The sequence below is a fragment of the Hydra vulgaris genome, chromosome 11, assembly GCF_038396675.1.
Source record: "Hydra vulgaris chromosome 11, alternate assembly HydraT2T_AEP".
NCBI lineage: Eukaryota > Metazoa > Cnidaria > Hydrozoa > Anthoathecata > Hydridae > Hydra > Hydra vulgaris.
Window position 1 is genome coordinate 49,260,578 of NC_088930.1, and position 15,516 is coordinate 49,276,093.

The 15,516-nt window shown below is 26.9% G+C and overlaps 1 protein-coding gene across 4 annotated transcripts in view; it reads left to right on the top strand.

The window, feature by feature from the left end:
• LOC100204922 (WD repeat-containing protein 81) overlaps positions 1-15,516 on the top strand; it is a 70,793-nt gene that overhangs the window by 39,880 nt on the left and 15,397 nt on the right. For 2 of the 4 annotated variants that reach the window (XM_065809080.1, XM_065809081.1), the window contains 4 exons: positions 6,072-6,128; positions 12,620-12,843; positions 12,948-13,078; positions 14,589-14,653. In XM_065809080.1, coding sequence (XP_065665152.1) covers positions 6,072-6,128; positions 12,620-12,843; positions 12,948-13,078; positions 14,589-14,653 — 477 coding nt within the window. Of the gene's footprint in view, positions 1-6,071; positions 6,129-10,101; positions 10,222-12,619; positions 12,844-12,947; positions 13,079-14,588; positions 14,654-15,516 lie in introns of those variants that run through there. The other 2 variants (XR_010641537.1, XM_065809082.1) reach the window with 2 other exon arrangements.

The following is a 15,516-nucleotide window of genomic DNA, read 5'->3' on the forward strand; positions in this document are numbered from 1 at the left end:
ATTCTGTTTTCCAATCCGTGATCACTTGTATCTTGAATGTGACCGTGACATGGCCCTGACGAAACAGTCAACAGACCTGGATCTTCCCAGCCAGTGGGTTCAAGTTTTCAGGAATGCACGTGTCAAGCCATTTCCCTTTACAATGATCCCCTGTGACCAGAATATATTCAAGGCATTCAAAGAATTCCTAAAGCCAGGCTACAAGACATTATGTCCCTTTAAAACAAGACCTTTACGAGAGGTCTACATCGAAGCCTCTCATCCGCAATACATCAGCTTTAGAGATTCCTGGAACGGCACCATTGAAACTGCGGTTATGACATTTAGACCTAAAGGTAAACAAACAACCAGCCCTCTGAAAACAAGGGCGCTTGAGTGTTTATACACTGTCCCAATACCAATCAGTCGGGAGAAATTCAAGGACTTGCAGTGTCTGAAAAAACTGTGCAATCCTGTGAACCAGGAGTTCTACAACAATCTTCCAGTTATTGGACCCTCTGATTGTAATGATGGCTCCTCAACAGACACGTCATATTATGCTGATGACTGAATTAATCAGTATATAATTATGGAGCTATTGCAACATGAACATTGGTTTTTATTATTTTCCTCCTCCCTTCTTTTATTCTTTGGTTTAGTACCTGCAATAGAGATGACACTCATGTAATAATACTACTATTGTAAAGCATTATTTTAGTGCATTTCAATTCTGTTGTGATTGGAATGAGTAGTAATCAATTAAAAAACCTTTTATGAGAATGAGTCTCTAGGAACTAACCTGTGGAATATTTTGGCTTGTATTGGAGTGATGCAACGGAAATGATCAAAGTCCAAACAGCAGTTCCCCTCTTACAGTATCAATATCAAACATATAAATCAATATTTTCACGTAAAACTTTGAATATTGAGAAATAAATGTTTTCTAAAATGAAATGGTTTTTGGGGTGATTTTAATTCATTGAACTACATAATGGTGTTTTAAATCTTAAAAATTGATTTTCTCAAAACTGTAAAAGTGTGACTGTTCTTCCGTTGAAGCCTTCATATATATATATATATATATATATATATATATATATATATATATATATATATATATATATATATATATATATATATATATATATATATATATATATATATATATATGTATATATATATATATATATATATATATATATATATATATATATATATATATATATATATATATATATAAAATACGGAAGGCCTAATAAATTGTGAACTGTATGAGTCAGGAAAGTATGAAAATGGGGGAGGATTTTAAAGCACAATGTTTAAAAACAATACTAGAAGATTTTTAAGTATGAAGAAACAGTTTTTTTCATGATGATCCTTGGGTGTTGTCTTTTGTCTCTCTGCTAAAGATTGCCTAAAATTATAAGCTATTAGGTACAGGGAGGAATGGACCTTTATTTATTTTTATCACTTTTAAGTCAAACCTCTTTCTATTTCTCATCATTATAATTTTCTCATCATTATCATTTAAGTCAAACCTCTTTCTATTTCTCATCGTTATCTTTTTTTTTTTCATCTTTTCCACAAAAACTACATTCTGGAAAACAGTAATCCTTTTCTTATTTTACTATATTGATGCAAAAAGATCTGGTGCTACAAAAGCACTGATGCTAAAAAAGGTCTGGTGTTAGGATCCATTATTATATAAAAAAAGTGTATATGAAAAATACAAGAAAAGTATAAATAAATAGTAGTTAACAAAACACATAAAGTTTAATTAGGTGTATAAATTATAATGTTGCTTGATAATTTATTTTTTTAGATGCTATGAATCAAATGGAACTTAGGAATGTAAACAAAAACCGATTTTTAATTATTATAATAAAACTTGCTATGGTTATCAGGTGAATCAAAAAAAAAAAGATTACATTTATAAAGTTATGAAAAATTATACAAATATATAATATAAATATACAATCTAAATATAGAATATAAATTACACTGTATTTTATGTCTGATTTAATAAGACACATTGTTTAGCTAAATCTTAGGTTTATTTCATTGTACAGTTTTTGTAAAGTTATGTGTTAGCTCTAATAAATAAATCAATGATATTCACCTATGAATTTCTAGCATTTTAATGATAGTTTTTTATAATATTTGTTCTCTTACTTGATTAGGGGTCGTCTAAAAGTACCTACGCTTTTATTTTGACCCCCTCCCTCGCATTTTGTTATACGCTTTTTTGAGTATTCTCCACCTCCTTGAAAGTACCTACACTTTTAACCTTTCTACCCAACATTTTATGATATTTTTTTTAATTTAGTGTCTCCTTACTTTTGTAATTGACCCCCTGCCCCTCAACTCAAATGTACCATTTGAAGACCCCTCTCTCTCAGCCAAGCGCACATTCTTTATGGATAATCCCTTATAACATCAATCGAGTTACTAAGTTTAAAAACTGACTCTAACATTAAAAAAATTGAATTTCATCAAGTACCTCTTGTTTTATACCATCAAAGGCACCTCTTGTTTTAATTTGTTAAGTGGACTTTTTTTTTTTTTTGATTTTCAGTTTTTCATATTAAATAACTCAACACAATTAACTAGATTAGCAGATTACATAGCTCATTAATACAATTAAATAAACCAAACAGGTTCCTACATTAGTTTAAAATAAAGTAGAGACAACTATTTTCTTTATTTGATCTCTTTTACAAGAACATCTTTAACAATTAAATTTAATATATGATAATATATAAATATAATTTAATACAACAATAAGGTATTTTTTATTCAATAGACATTCTAGATAGTATTTGACATTTGCTGCAGCAGTTTCACTACTTGTTGAAAGTGTTTTGTGGTTTATTTTCTATTCATTTTTCAGTTCCATTCAGTTTTCTAATTTGCTACTTAAATAAAAGCTAGTATGAGTATTCAAGCTTTAATGCAGTATGCAGTAATGCAGTGCTATACTTTAATGCAGTATGCAGTAATGCAGTGCTATACTTTAATGCAGTGCAAATTGATTTTAAACTGTTGATCAACAAAATAGTGGCACCAGTGCGTGAAGTGAGAGTTGTCCGTCCATCTGCTGTTAGATAGCAAAATTTAACTTTGTTTTAAATATGCGTAACTTTTAATTTAAATTATTTAAATTAGGCTGCACTATTATGTACAAAATATTTTGTTTAGTTGGCAGCTTGTGTTTGTTATCAAACAACGCTTACATTTTGATAAAATGTTTATTATCAACAATCAACAGCAGATGGTCTGTTTGAAGAAAAAGTTACTCATAGACAATTATAAATCTCTATATTTTTGTGATCTTGAACAATAATAGTGAGACTTGGCAAATGCAACTTTAATAACTATATAACCAGTTATTGTTATTACTCTTTAATTTTATCACAATGGTTACTATACAAATGATTTGCTATTGAACTGGTATTTTTAGTGTGTTTTAACTCTTTGTTGCAAATTTTATTTGTCAGTGTATCTTTACAATGTATCATGTGATTGTTGTAGAGTCACTGCTATTTACAAAGTAATTCCAGACCTTAATTTTATGGAAATTTTTTAAACATTTTGTTTCTTTCATAAAATAAAAACAAAGATATGATTTTTTTTATTTTTTATTTTTTCATTTACTATTTAAATAAAATAATAATAGTTGTGATATTGATTATATATAGTATTTATTATTCTTACTAATATCAAATTATTTAAATGTACTTTCAAGTGATAGATATTAGGATATTACATATTCGAGAAATGGTTTGATTAGTTACAATTACACATTCGAGAAATGGTTTGATTGGTTACAATTACATATTCGAGAAATGGTTTAATTGGTTACAATTACAAGAAATGGTTTGTGAGAATACCTTTCGTATTATCTCTCTTTAAGTTTAGTGCTACAGCTTTTATGTGCATTCATGCAATAATTTTTTTGTGTTGAAGTGTTATTTTATTTGTTTGTCTACCAATCAATCCTTCGTGCTGAAGTATTAATTTAAATATTTGTGTACCGATCATTAATAATATCCAGAGGGTATTATATCAATTGTAAGTAATTTCAAAAAGTTATAGGAATTGATTGCTATAACCAGAGTTCAAACAATTAGTTTCTATGTCTAAAGAGAATTATACCATTTGTTAAAAATGTTCAAAAAGAATTATAACAATTTATAATAAGTCCAAAATAAATAATTTGTAAATTCAATACAAATAATTACGTTATGTATTTAATTTAATTAAATATAAAAATACATAAAAAATATCCATTGGATTTAAACAAATAAAAAATGAAAGTATTAACAAAGCAAACAGTTTAATTAATAAAGACCAATGAAAATTAATGAAACAACAATTTATGAACAAGGAAAATTTATATATTTTTTGATTTGATAGCTTAATTAATAAAACAAAAAATTCATATATAATTTAATTTTTAGATATTTTGGTTAAATGGAAAAAACTGTTTGGAATAATTTTCTTATGTGTGACTCCATCTTTATAAATTGAAAAAACTGCTAGGAATAATTTTGTTATGTGTGGCTCCATCTTTATAAATTGAAAAAAATGCTAGGAATAATATTCTTATGTTTGGCTCCATCTTGAAAAAACTGCTAGGAATAATTTTCTTATGTGTGGCTCCATCTTTATAACTAATCTTTATATAACTTTGCTTTGGTTTTTTTCTGGCTATTTTGCTAATGTATAAGAGCTTTCTTATTTTTCTTCAAAAAACAATTATCAAACATAAAACATTTTGTTTATTTTCCCAATAGTTTGTACAGTTCATAGTATTATTTTTCAAAGATTAAAATCTCTTAAGATTTAATCATTGTATTATTATTCTTAAATTTTTTTCTTGAAGTTTTTAGTAATATGTGATGTTATCAACAAATATTTTACATAAATGTTCTCATTTAGTTCATAGATAACTAAGGTAAATCTTTTTTGTACATTTCTTGTAATTTGCTCTTCTTAATTTTAGAGAAAACCTTGGTATAAGTCTGGGTTTAACACAATTTGTCCTTCCTCATTTTAGAGAAGACCTTGGTATAAGTCTGGATTTAAGACAATTTTCCCTTCTTAATTTTAGAGAAGACCTTAGTATAAGTCTGGATTTAACACGATTTGCCCTTCTTGATTTTAGAGGAGACCTTGGTATAAGTCTGGATTTAACACAATTTGCCCTTCTTAATAGTAGAGAAGACCTTGGTATAAATTTTAACACACTTGATGGACAAAGTTGTTTATCGTAAAACAATTTTGTTTTAAATTTGGAGTAGTTTTAAACTATGAATATTTAGAACTTAAAATGCAATTTGCAGTCTGGAATACTTTTTAGTGGCTTTTAGTACTTTTATATTTATGTGCCACTTTCTCTTTCTCACATGCTCTTATAAATCTTTAACCTTTCGACATCATGTACCCCATGATGTCCAGGGTTAGTTAAAATATTGAACCTTAGCACATACTAACGAGCTGTTTTTAATACAAACAAGTTATACAAAGTTTGAAGTGTTAAAATTCGTACTATTTTGTTGTTAGATTTGGGTTTGTTATTTGGATTTGTTGGAATGTTGGAATTTTAGCGCATCACTTATATACCTTCTATTATTGCTAATGAATTATTTTTGTCATTTTATAATTATACATTTTGACAAGCTAAATTAGAAATCAAAGATCTTATTATTTATTATTTATTCTTTTTTCTACCACATGTTACCAGTGGCTTTTTAATATTATTTGAATTATTAACATCAATGATCTCTTTGTTTTAAATGCAGAATAGTTTTCTATGTTTCTAAAAAGAAAACAGCAGCTTGCAATAAAAACATCCAAAGCAGTGTTGCTGAGTAATATCACTAACTTTAACAGATATAAGTCAATTTATTTTTTGACAATCTAGATTTGGTACTAACAAAACATATCTTTCATTCAATATTGGACATTTCAACAAATAATTTTACATTGAGTTTTAAAATGTGTTAATATTTTTTTTATTTAAATATTTGTGTTTTTAAGTTGTTGAAATATTTACTATTTTACAATTAAAAAATAAATTATTTTTGTAGATGATAGTAAACCTCAAGAATTTAGTTTTAATGATTGCAAACTTCAAACATACACTGGTAAGCTGATTATTCTTGAAATTACTTAGTAATTTAGTTTATATTGCTCTAATCCAAATTCTCAGTTTGGTCTTAATGTGTTAACCTTAGTTTACACTCATATATAAACAAATTATTATTAAGTAGTATGAAGTATTTATTATTATTAAAAATAGTATTAAGTATTCAGTTTATATTCTTAAAATAGTTTTTTTAAAAACTATTTTAAGAATATAAACTGAATACTTAATACTAAAAGAAATCATTTTATGAAATGCTACTATAGCTTTAAGTTTAGTGCTATTTATTTAAACTACTATAATTTATCTTATTTAGTTTACATAAAACAAAGTTTTACTAAAAATATATTTTTAAATATAAGTTTATAGAATTTTTATTGTAGAGTTTTTAAGGTAGGTTGTTTGTCTCATTTCAGTTGCAAACATTTTGATGAGTTGTTGCTTAATGATTCTTTTACAATTCAGTAATAAATAAAATTGCGCTAACGTGCAATTGATAATTTTAAATTTATTCAAAAATAATTCATTAATTGCAATAACTTCGCAATAGGCAAGAAAAGCTATGAGAAAAATAAATAGACAGTGAATCAAAAAAAAGTTGGACGAGAGAAGTGTTCTTAGTTATGTACAACAATTTCAAATGATAATAAAATAAGAACTTCAATCTTTAAAGTTAACGACGATAAAGAAGAAAAATAATAGCTCATTTTATATCTCTGCTTATTAGAATCATTTTAAAAACTGCCAATTAGTTAATTTCATTTATTAACTTTTACGCGCAAATACTATTTAAAATGATAACTTAATACTAATAAGTCAATCATTTTGTGAAACACTACTATAAAAATTACTTACTTTACATAAAACAAGGTTTTACAAAATATATATATATATATTTTTTAAGATTCCTATTACAGAAAAAATATTTATCTCTACATATCATTTATTTTCATTCATTGCAATTTGCGACAAAAACTTACAAGAAAATAGATAAAAGATTTAAAAAAAAAAAAATGTTTTTAGTTAAATGCAACAATTATTATATATTATTATTTTATTAAGTCATGCACTAAATATTTTTATTTAAATAATTTAAAAAAAAGAATTTTATCATTTATGAGGGATTTTCACCACCATGAAGGTAATCTAAATAAGTGAAGCAAAAAAAATTATATTGTTTACGTAACATACAATATTCCTCAACAATAAAACTATTTTAAACATTTTTTCCAAAATTTTTTTTTTTTTTGAGTAGTTATTAAGGAGCTCGTATTGATAAGTCCTTATGGTCTTATCAATGAGCACTTCGGAAGAGCATTTTCCAAAATTGATTTTTTTGAACCATCTAAATATATGTGCATAACTTTGTATTTTTTAACACTTTGATTAACAGTTGATTAACCAGTCTTAACATCGCTTTAAAATATTACTAATATCATTTTGTAATGATACATTATTTACTCCAGCTATTATCTTTGAATCATTGGCATAAAGTTTTGAATTATTTGAGATGATCTCATTCAAAACGTAAATTAAAATGATGAATAAAATTGTTCTGAGCATGGAACCTTGTGGAAAACTACTCAAGACTATCACCCAAATTGATATAAAATCACCTTTACAAAAACGTTGTTTATATGAATATAAAAAACCTGCAATCCACTGCAATAATTTGTTTTTTAGTTTATGAGCTGATAATTTTAACAATAATCTCTGATGGTGGTACTGTTGAAGGTCATATCAAAATCGAAATAATATCCACAGATGAATTTTGAGATAAATAATATGTAATTAGTAGGGTGCATCCAACGCCCCATATTTTCAAAAATTGATCTGTCCCTATTCTTAAAACTTTCTATTGGTTCTCACAAGAAACTCTGTTAAATTTTTTCTAGTTTTAACAGTAGTCCATATACATTTGACTCATTAAAAGTTGGTATTGAACATTCTTTATATAGATTACTATATTTATACTAGATTTCCTAGTCAAATGTCTAAGAAAATTTGGTATTTTATTGTTATTTTGTTGTAAAAATACTGATTTAACTTGATTACTTAATTGATTTGTAATATCAAATTCTGTTTGTTAATAACTAACCATCTTGATTTTTTTATGCTCCTAATGTATTCATGTACTGATTTCATACAAGTAAAATTGTTTTTGCTTATATCTAAAATTTTTGATTAACTGTAGTTAGTAAGTTATTTTTTATAAATTTATTTGTTTTTCACTTCTTTTTTAAATAGTTTATACTGTTGCATTTGTGGTTCAAATTCATAACTGGAATTTTTTTTTCATTGAGGATGTTATTTCAATATCATCCTTAATGAAAACCTTTCCCCATTTAATTTGTGAAAAATATCTGCCAATTTATTTGTAATTACCTGGATTATAATTCAGATTAATATAAAATACCTTCATTAGGCTGAAATGTTGTTTCTAGCACAAATATCTTCACTAAGCTGAAATGTTGTTTCTAGCACAAATATCTTCACTAAGTTGAAATGTTGTTTCTAGCACAAATATCTTCACTACGCTGAAATGTTGTTTCTAGCACAAATATCTTCACTAAGCTGAAATGTTGTTTGTAGCACAAATATCTTCACTAAGCTGAAATGTTGTTTCTAGCTCTTATTATTATTAAAACATTGTATTGTCATGGAGATTTTTGTATCGTGGGAGTGTTTGTCTCTCCTGCAGTGTTCAATCATTCATATTTTGAGGTGGCGAGAAGTTTTGCCTATATAACAGGAATTACACATACAAATTTATAAACAACGAATGATTTGAACTCTACAGAAAGAGGATCCTTTGATAAAACACATTAAAAGTTTTGAAAGAGGTTAAAATTAAATTAAAGTTTATAGGTTAACAATGTTTTTTTAATGAGTTTACAATGTTTTTTAATGAGTTTACAATGATTTTTAATAAGTTCAAACTCTTTTTGGTTTGATCAGACATATTACCAACATAAGGAAGTGTAAAGTAGTTTTTTATGGCTTCTTGGTTTTTGGATTCAAATTGATTAGTAAATTGTCATAGGAAAAGTGTATTGCCATTTATTATTTAAGCCAATTGCATAACACCATTAGCTATAACTTATGAAATGCTTGATCAATAGCAGTGGAAATTTGCACCCAATTATTTTTTAGGGAGAGAAATGGTTTCTAAAAACTAAAAAACTATTAAAATATTAAAAAGTTCAACTGTCATATTAAAAACCAAGCTTAGTATTATTAATTTTAAAGGTTCTATCAATTAAGCTATTCTATTAATTAAATTAATAAAATAATGCATTAAATAATTTTATTAAAATAATAAAAAAATAAGAAGTTTTATCATTTATGAATGATTTTCACCGCCTTATGAAAAATGGAGGGACATAATGTATATATATATATAGGTATAGATAGATACATTTATTATATATATATATATATATATATATATATATATATATATATATATATATATATATGTGTGTGTGTGTTTGTGTGTGTGTGTGTGTGTATGTGTGTGTGTGTATAAATATATAAATAGTATATATAAAATATACTTATATATATATATATGTGTGTATAAATAGTATATATAATATATACTTATATATATATATGTGTGTGTATAAATAGTATATATAATATATACTTATATGTGTGTGTATAAATATATAAATAATATAATATATACTTTTATATGTGTGTGTATAAATATATAAATAATATAATACATACTTATATATATGTGTGTGTGTATAAATATATAAAAATTAAATAAGTTTTTTTAAACCCAACTGAAGATGACTATAAAATAGTCAAAACATGTATTTTTGTTCTATTTGTTAAAAAAAATATGGTTTTTATTAATAAGTAGGAAAAATTTGTCTTATTACTTAATTGTTTTATTTATTTTGTGCAAAAAGGAAATTTTGGAAACATATATATATATATATTTTTTTTCTTTTCTTTTTTAGAACATGATAAGGTCTCCTATCCATTACACACCATATAAAGAGTCCCCCTAAAAAATATTTAACTTCTAATATGTTAGGAACAGTTACAAGTAAAAACTGAGTTTTAATTCAAATATCAATTTTTTTGAAAATGGATTATTTTAAATTTTATTTTAATAGAAATATAATTTTAGAAATTTTTTTATTTTTGTCAAAGATACATTTTAAAAAAGTCACTTGATTGCAATTATTTTCTAGCATCTCTCTGCATTTAGTCAACATAAATTAAGACATTTTTTGCGGCATTTTTTCGGAGACAAGCCTTCTGTGCTCTCGGGCAACCAGCAATATGTATTCTGGTGTTGATCTTCATTTCGGGGTGTATCAGCAAGTTCTTGGATAAGACCGATGTTTCTTTCTGCACAATTATTAGTGACACTTAGCATACATACATAACTACAAAAGTCGTTATAAGATGCAAGTATATGAAAGTATCCCTTTGTCTGATAACACTCCCTGACAACACTTTTGGTATCGGTAAGTATGAACAGAAGCTACTTCTCTTCTGTAATTAAGTCTTCAAGCTTAATAGACTCTGAGATGGATATTCTCCCAGGACCTCTTAGCTTAAAACGTTTTTCTTTGGTATAAGGAATGTAAGTATCTTTTTTCTGAAAGAAATTTTGGTAGACATGACAAGATCAAGATCAGCCAATGTCATAGTAATACACTTTATTACTAACTTTTAACATACTTTAGGGAAAGACATCATGTATGGTTGCTAAGACTTTTTAATAAAGTACTACCAACATCATAATTCCAATTCTTAGGATGATTTTAGCAGCTTTGTATGCCTCAAGATCATTTACTACTGCATGTTCAGCTTTGCAGGATTTGAGAAATGAAGGAGCAAAGTATAGTGCAACAATAGCTTTAGAGACTAAAATTTTCTAATCATCTCACATCACAGGAAGTTAAGAATTAATTAATAAGACATAATATCCAGAAGTACCCGTTAGATACTATCACACATAAACCTGGCATTACGTTTAGTAGTACTTTGATACTTTGTATTAACTAGGTACTAACTTAGTACCTGGTTGATGCAAACTAACTTTTTCAGTAATATGTTGCTAACACGAGAGCCAGAGAACTGGTCCCGAAACTTTGACTAAGGTTGTGATTACTTCTGATTTCTTTCTTGTGTTTGAAACTGTTGTGTTAGTATGCACAGCAATAATATTTTCTGATATTTCAAAATATTCTACCAGATTCTGGAGTTCAATAACCATATCATTTGCTTTTCCACTATCCACAGAAATAACCCCAACAAGTAAATCGTTTGATAAAAACACAGGGCATGTAACTGATACTGCTAGTCTATTAACAAGAAGTCTCATCAAATATTTTTCTTCTATGTGCTTAAACATAGAAAAATGAATCACCAATGGTTTATTCCTCATTGTTTCCTTATACTCATGTTGAGTGTATATCTTAAGACAGTTTAATATTCTCATCAATCAGCAATCTAAAACAGGTTAATAAATTATTACAGCATGTAAACTAAATTATTACAGTATTTTCAACAGTATGATTTATTACCTTTAGAATGAAGTAGTTTGTATCTGCTTCTCCTGATTGACTCTCTGCTTATACTTAATTTTGTGATATCTTCTTCAAAATTGTTTACACTGCTAGAGATGAATAGAGTTTAATCTCTTATAGTAATATCAGCTCTCCTACATGTTGGTGTGGTTGGTGCAATCAAAATTTCTCTTATGATTTTATTGTTTACTACAAAGGTTGAGGCATCAGAGCTGTCTTGATTTAGGCCTATCAGGTTTATTAGCCAAATTTGCTTCTTTGCTAAAGTCTTGATGATAATCTTCTCTATCAGGGTACAGCTTGGCAGGACTTATAATAAAAAGTACAGTATAAAGAACTCAAAGCTTCTTCCTTCTTTTATAATATAATATTAAAGAGGGGGAGAGAGAGGAGCGTTAATTAGTAAATATTGACTAGTAAATACTTTTTACAAAAGATAATGAACAGCATTATCCCTTGACTGTTTTTTCTTTACTTTTTTTAAAGGTGGTTTATCTTCGCTGATAAAGTGAAGATGAACCACTTTTTAAAAAACTGATCCTGATCTTTATTGTTATTATGTAAGATGGTTATATATGCAACCCATTGTTGTTTAGTAGATGTTTAAATTAGTTTTGTTTTGATAGTGTTTTAGGTTGTGGTTTGATTATTTGGATTGTGAAAGATAGTGGTTTAATGATTTATATGTTAGTAAAAAATTTTAGATTGAATGAGATTTTGGATTGTTTTTTTTTTAATTATTTAATTTTAAAGACTAGTTTATTTTTATTAATTTTGTTAATTGATTTTTTACAAAATATTTTTCATATATAGCTTTTTGCTTTTCAAAATGTTTTACAACTATTATTATCATTAAATTTTATGCATGTATGTATTTATTCAATATTAAATGATATTAGGCAATGTTGAATGATGTTTTAAAACTTAAAAATAGGTCATTTATCACCTATCCGTGACATGTATGTGGCAGAGAATGAACATTACTTTCTTTCTGCAAGTCGTGACAAGACTGTTAAGTTATGGTTACTGAAAAACCATGGAAATGGCACTGCTCAATTAGGATGTACTCATACTTACGATAAACATAAAAAACCTGTGTTTGCAGTGCAAGGGATTGAGTCAAAAAGGCTTGTTTCATCGTGTGATGGGATTGTTCATGTAGTTTTTGTTATTTTTACTCATTTTTTTTTTTTAAAGTTTTTTATCTGTAAAAAATTTTTTAAATTATTTTTTTTTTAATTTTTTTTTTGTGTAAACAAAAGGTTTGGGATCCAATAGTTGCAACCACTTTATCTGTGTATGATAGCTCTGCTGGCGAAACAGTTACATGTATGCATACATTGTCACCACCAAGTACTTGTATTGGAGTAGCTTCTACTGATGGTTTGTTAAGGTTTAAATATAGTTCAACTTTTTGTAGTATGATTTCTACAAGATTTATTTCAATTGTTTGAATTAAGTATATAAACAAAATGTCATTTAAAACAAAATGTCATTTTTGTTTTAAAACTATTGTCTTTCATATAAAAAAAGTTTCTTTTTTATATGAAAGACAATATTTTGAACTGATCAAAATAGAATTCGTTCTTTCTAAATAACAGTGATAGATGCAAAGTGTAATTTAAAAAAATTATTCTGCACTTTTTTTTTTTTAAGTACATACATTAAGCGGTATTTTAAGCTTTAAAAAAAGCTGCTCAAGTTTAGCGCGCTCTCCTTAATTATGAATTAAGAAAGATTGTTTTTAGTGATGAATCTAACTACACTATCCTAAATCGTAAAAACAAAGTAATTGTCAATAGGTACCACAGTGAAAAGTACATTAGTCGCTGTATTGTACCTGTGTAACAAGGTATAGGTGGTACAGTTGGTATTCGGAGCTGTATCACTTGTAATGGCCCAGGTCTGCATATGTTATACAATGTCAAATGGACCAATACAGATACATCAACACCTTTGAAAACTATTTAATGCCTACCAGGGACATTTTTTTTGGTAACGAGTCAAAGTGGATGTTTTAACAAGATAACGCCCATGCAATAAAGCAAAATCTGTAACAGAATGGTTTGAGCAAAACAATTTCAAGGTACTTCATTAGCCAGCTAGATCACCTGATCTGAATCCAATTGAAAATGTTTGGACTGTGTTGGACCGAAAACTTACCAGTTTTTGGTCCAACAGTAACTTCAATTGAAAATCAAAGAGAAAATTTAAAAAAGTTGTTTAACGGTTTGACAGTTGAATATTGTTGTAAACTTTTCAATTCTATAAGAGGAAGATGTTCATTATGCATAAAAAATAGAGGTGGTCTGGAGCTGTCGTCTATACTTTCAAAACAATTTAACAGATGCTGCTGGAAAGCAGCATCTGTTAAATTGTTTTGAAAGTATAGACGACAGCTCCAGAGAACAATTCTACAAAATTATAATAGGTATGTTGTCCGGACCACAAGCTGTAGAGGAGTCTAAACAGGAAATCACTTAAGATTTAAAAGCTGGAGTGATATGAATGTCAAGCAATGGATCAACCTGTTTGACAGCTATATCAGGTAGAATGCAACTAGTGGAATCAAGAAATGATATTGATAAAAAGTTCTTAGCAAACAATTCAGCTTTGCCTTTAGGCGAGGTGATAAAATCAGAATTATACAAGAGAGGTGTAATAACAGATTTGCCCTTTTTATAGATACTGTTAAAGATTCTCCAGAAGTCACGAGAGCCTAATTTTTGAAATGAAATACAAGATTTCATGACCTGAGAATAGCAGGCTTCGGCATTAGACAAAACCTTTTTACAATGGTTTCTAACAATAGTAATCAGATATGGAGAACTATTTTGCTGATAGATTGGAAGTAATGGTTTCTTAAGGAATTGTCTTTATTTAAGGAATTTTCTTTATTTTAGATTGTATGATGTTCGTCAAAAAAAGGTTTCTCAATGTTGGAAGCTTTCTATACAACCTAATGCTGGTAAGTTATGAATAATTTGATATGTTACATATGGTAAGTTATGAATAATTTGATGTTACATATGGTAAGTTATGATTAATTTAATATGTTATATATGGTAAGTTATGATTAATTTGGTATGTTACATATGGTAAGTTATAATTAATTTAATATGTTACATTCACTTATAAGCAGTGGTTGATCAAGGCAGGAAGTATGCAGAAACTAAAGTTAGCCAAATTTTGGGTATACTATTTCAATACTAAAACCATATCCAATGTTTTAGCAAGTTTTTTACCAAAACAAATACCAAAATATTGATCGAAATAGTGCTGGTTTTGGCAATAATAGGATGGGGAGTTTTGAAACAAGACAAAAATAACTCCATGTTTTTCCTAAGACTGATGGCTTAGGAAAAACATTGAGTTATTTTTTTAAAACAATTCCTTATCAGTTTGTTTAGCAATGCCAAAGGAAGATCATCTTATTTAACAATTTGTTTTGTTTCATGCAAATTGAGATTTAAAAAAATTGACCTTTGAATTATTTTGATTATCAGACTTACAAGTTTCTAAATATGATGTGCACTGCAATGGTTAGATTATTTGAGGTTTAGAATTTTAAAGAAGATATCTACTATTTACTTTACTATTTACTATGGATATCTACTATTTATTTAGTTAAAAATTAAATAATTGGTGGAAAAATAGTTAAGTATACAGTAAAAATTGCCAAAAAATACTATTTATTTAAATTAAATTAAAATGTTAAATCATTCAATAAAAATTTTGGCTTTTGGTATGTTTTTTAACCAAAATTTTGTTTCTTACCCAATTTATAAAAGTACCAAAGCCAAAATTTTGGTATCAGTTCAAATTAAAATT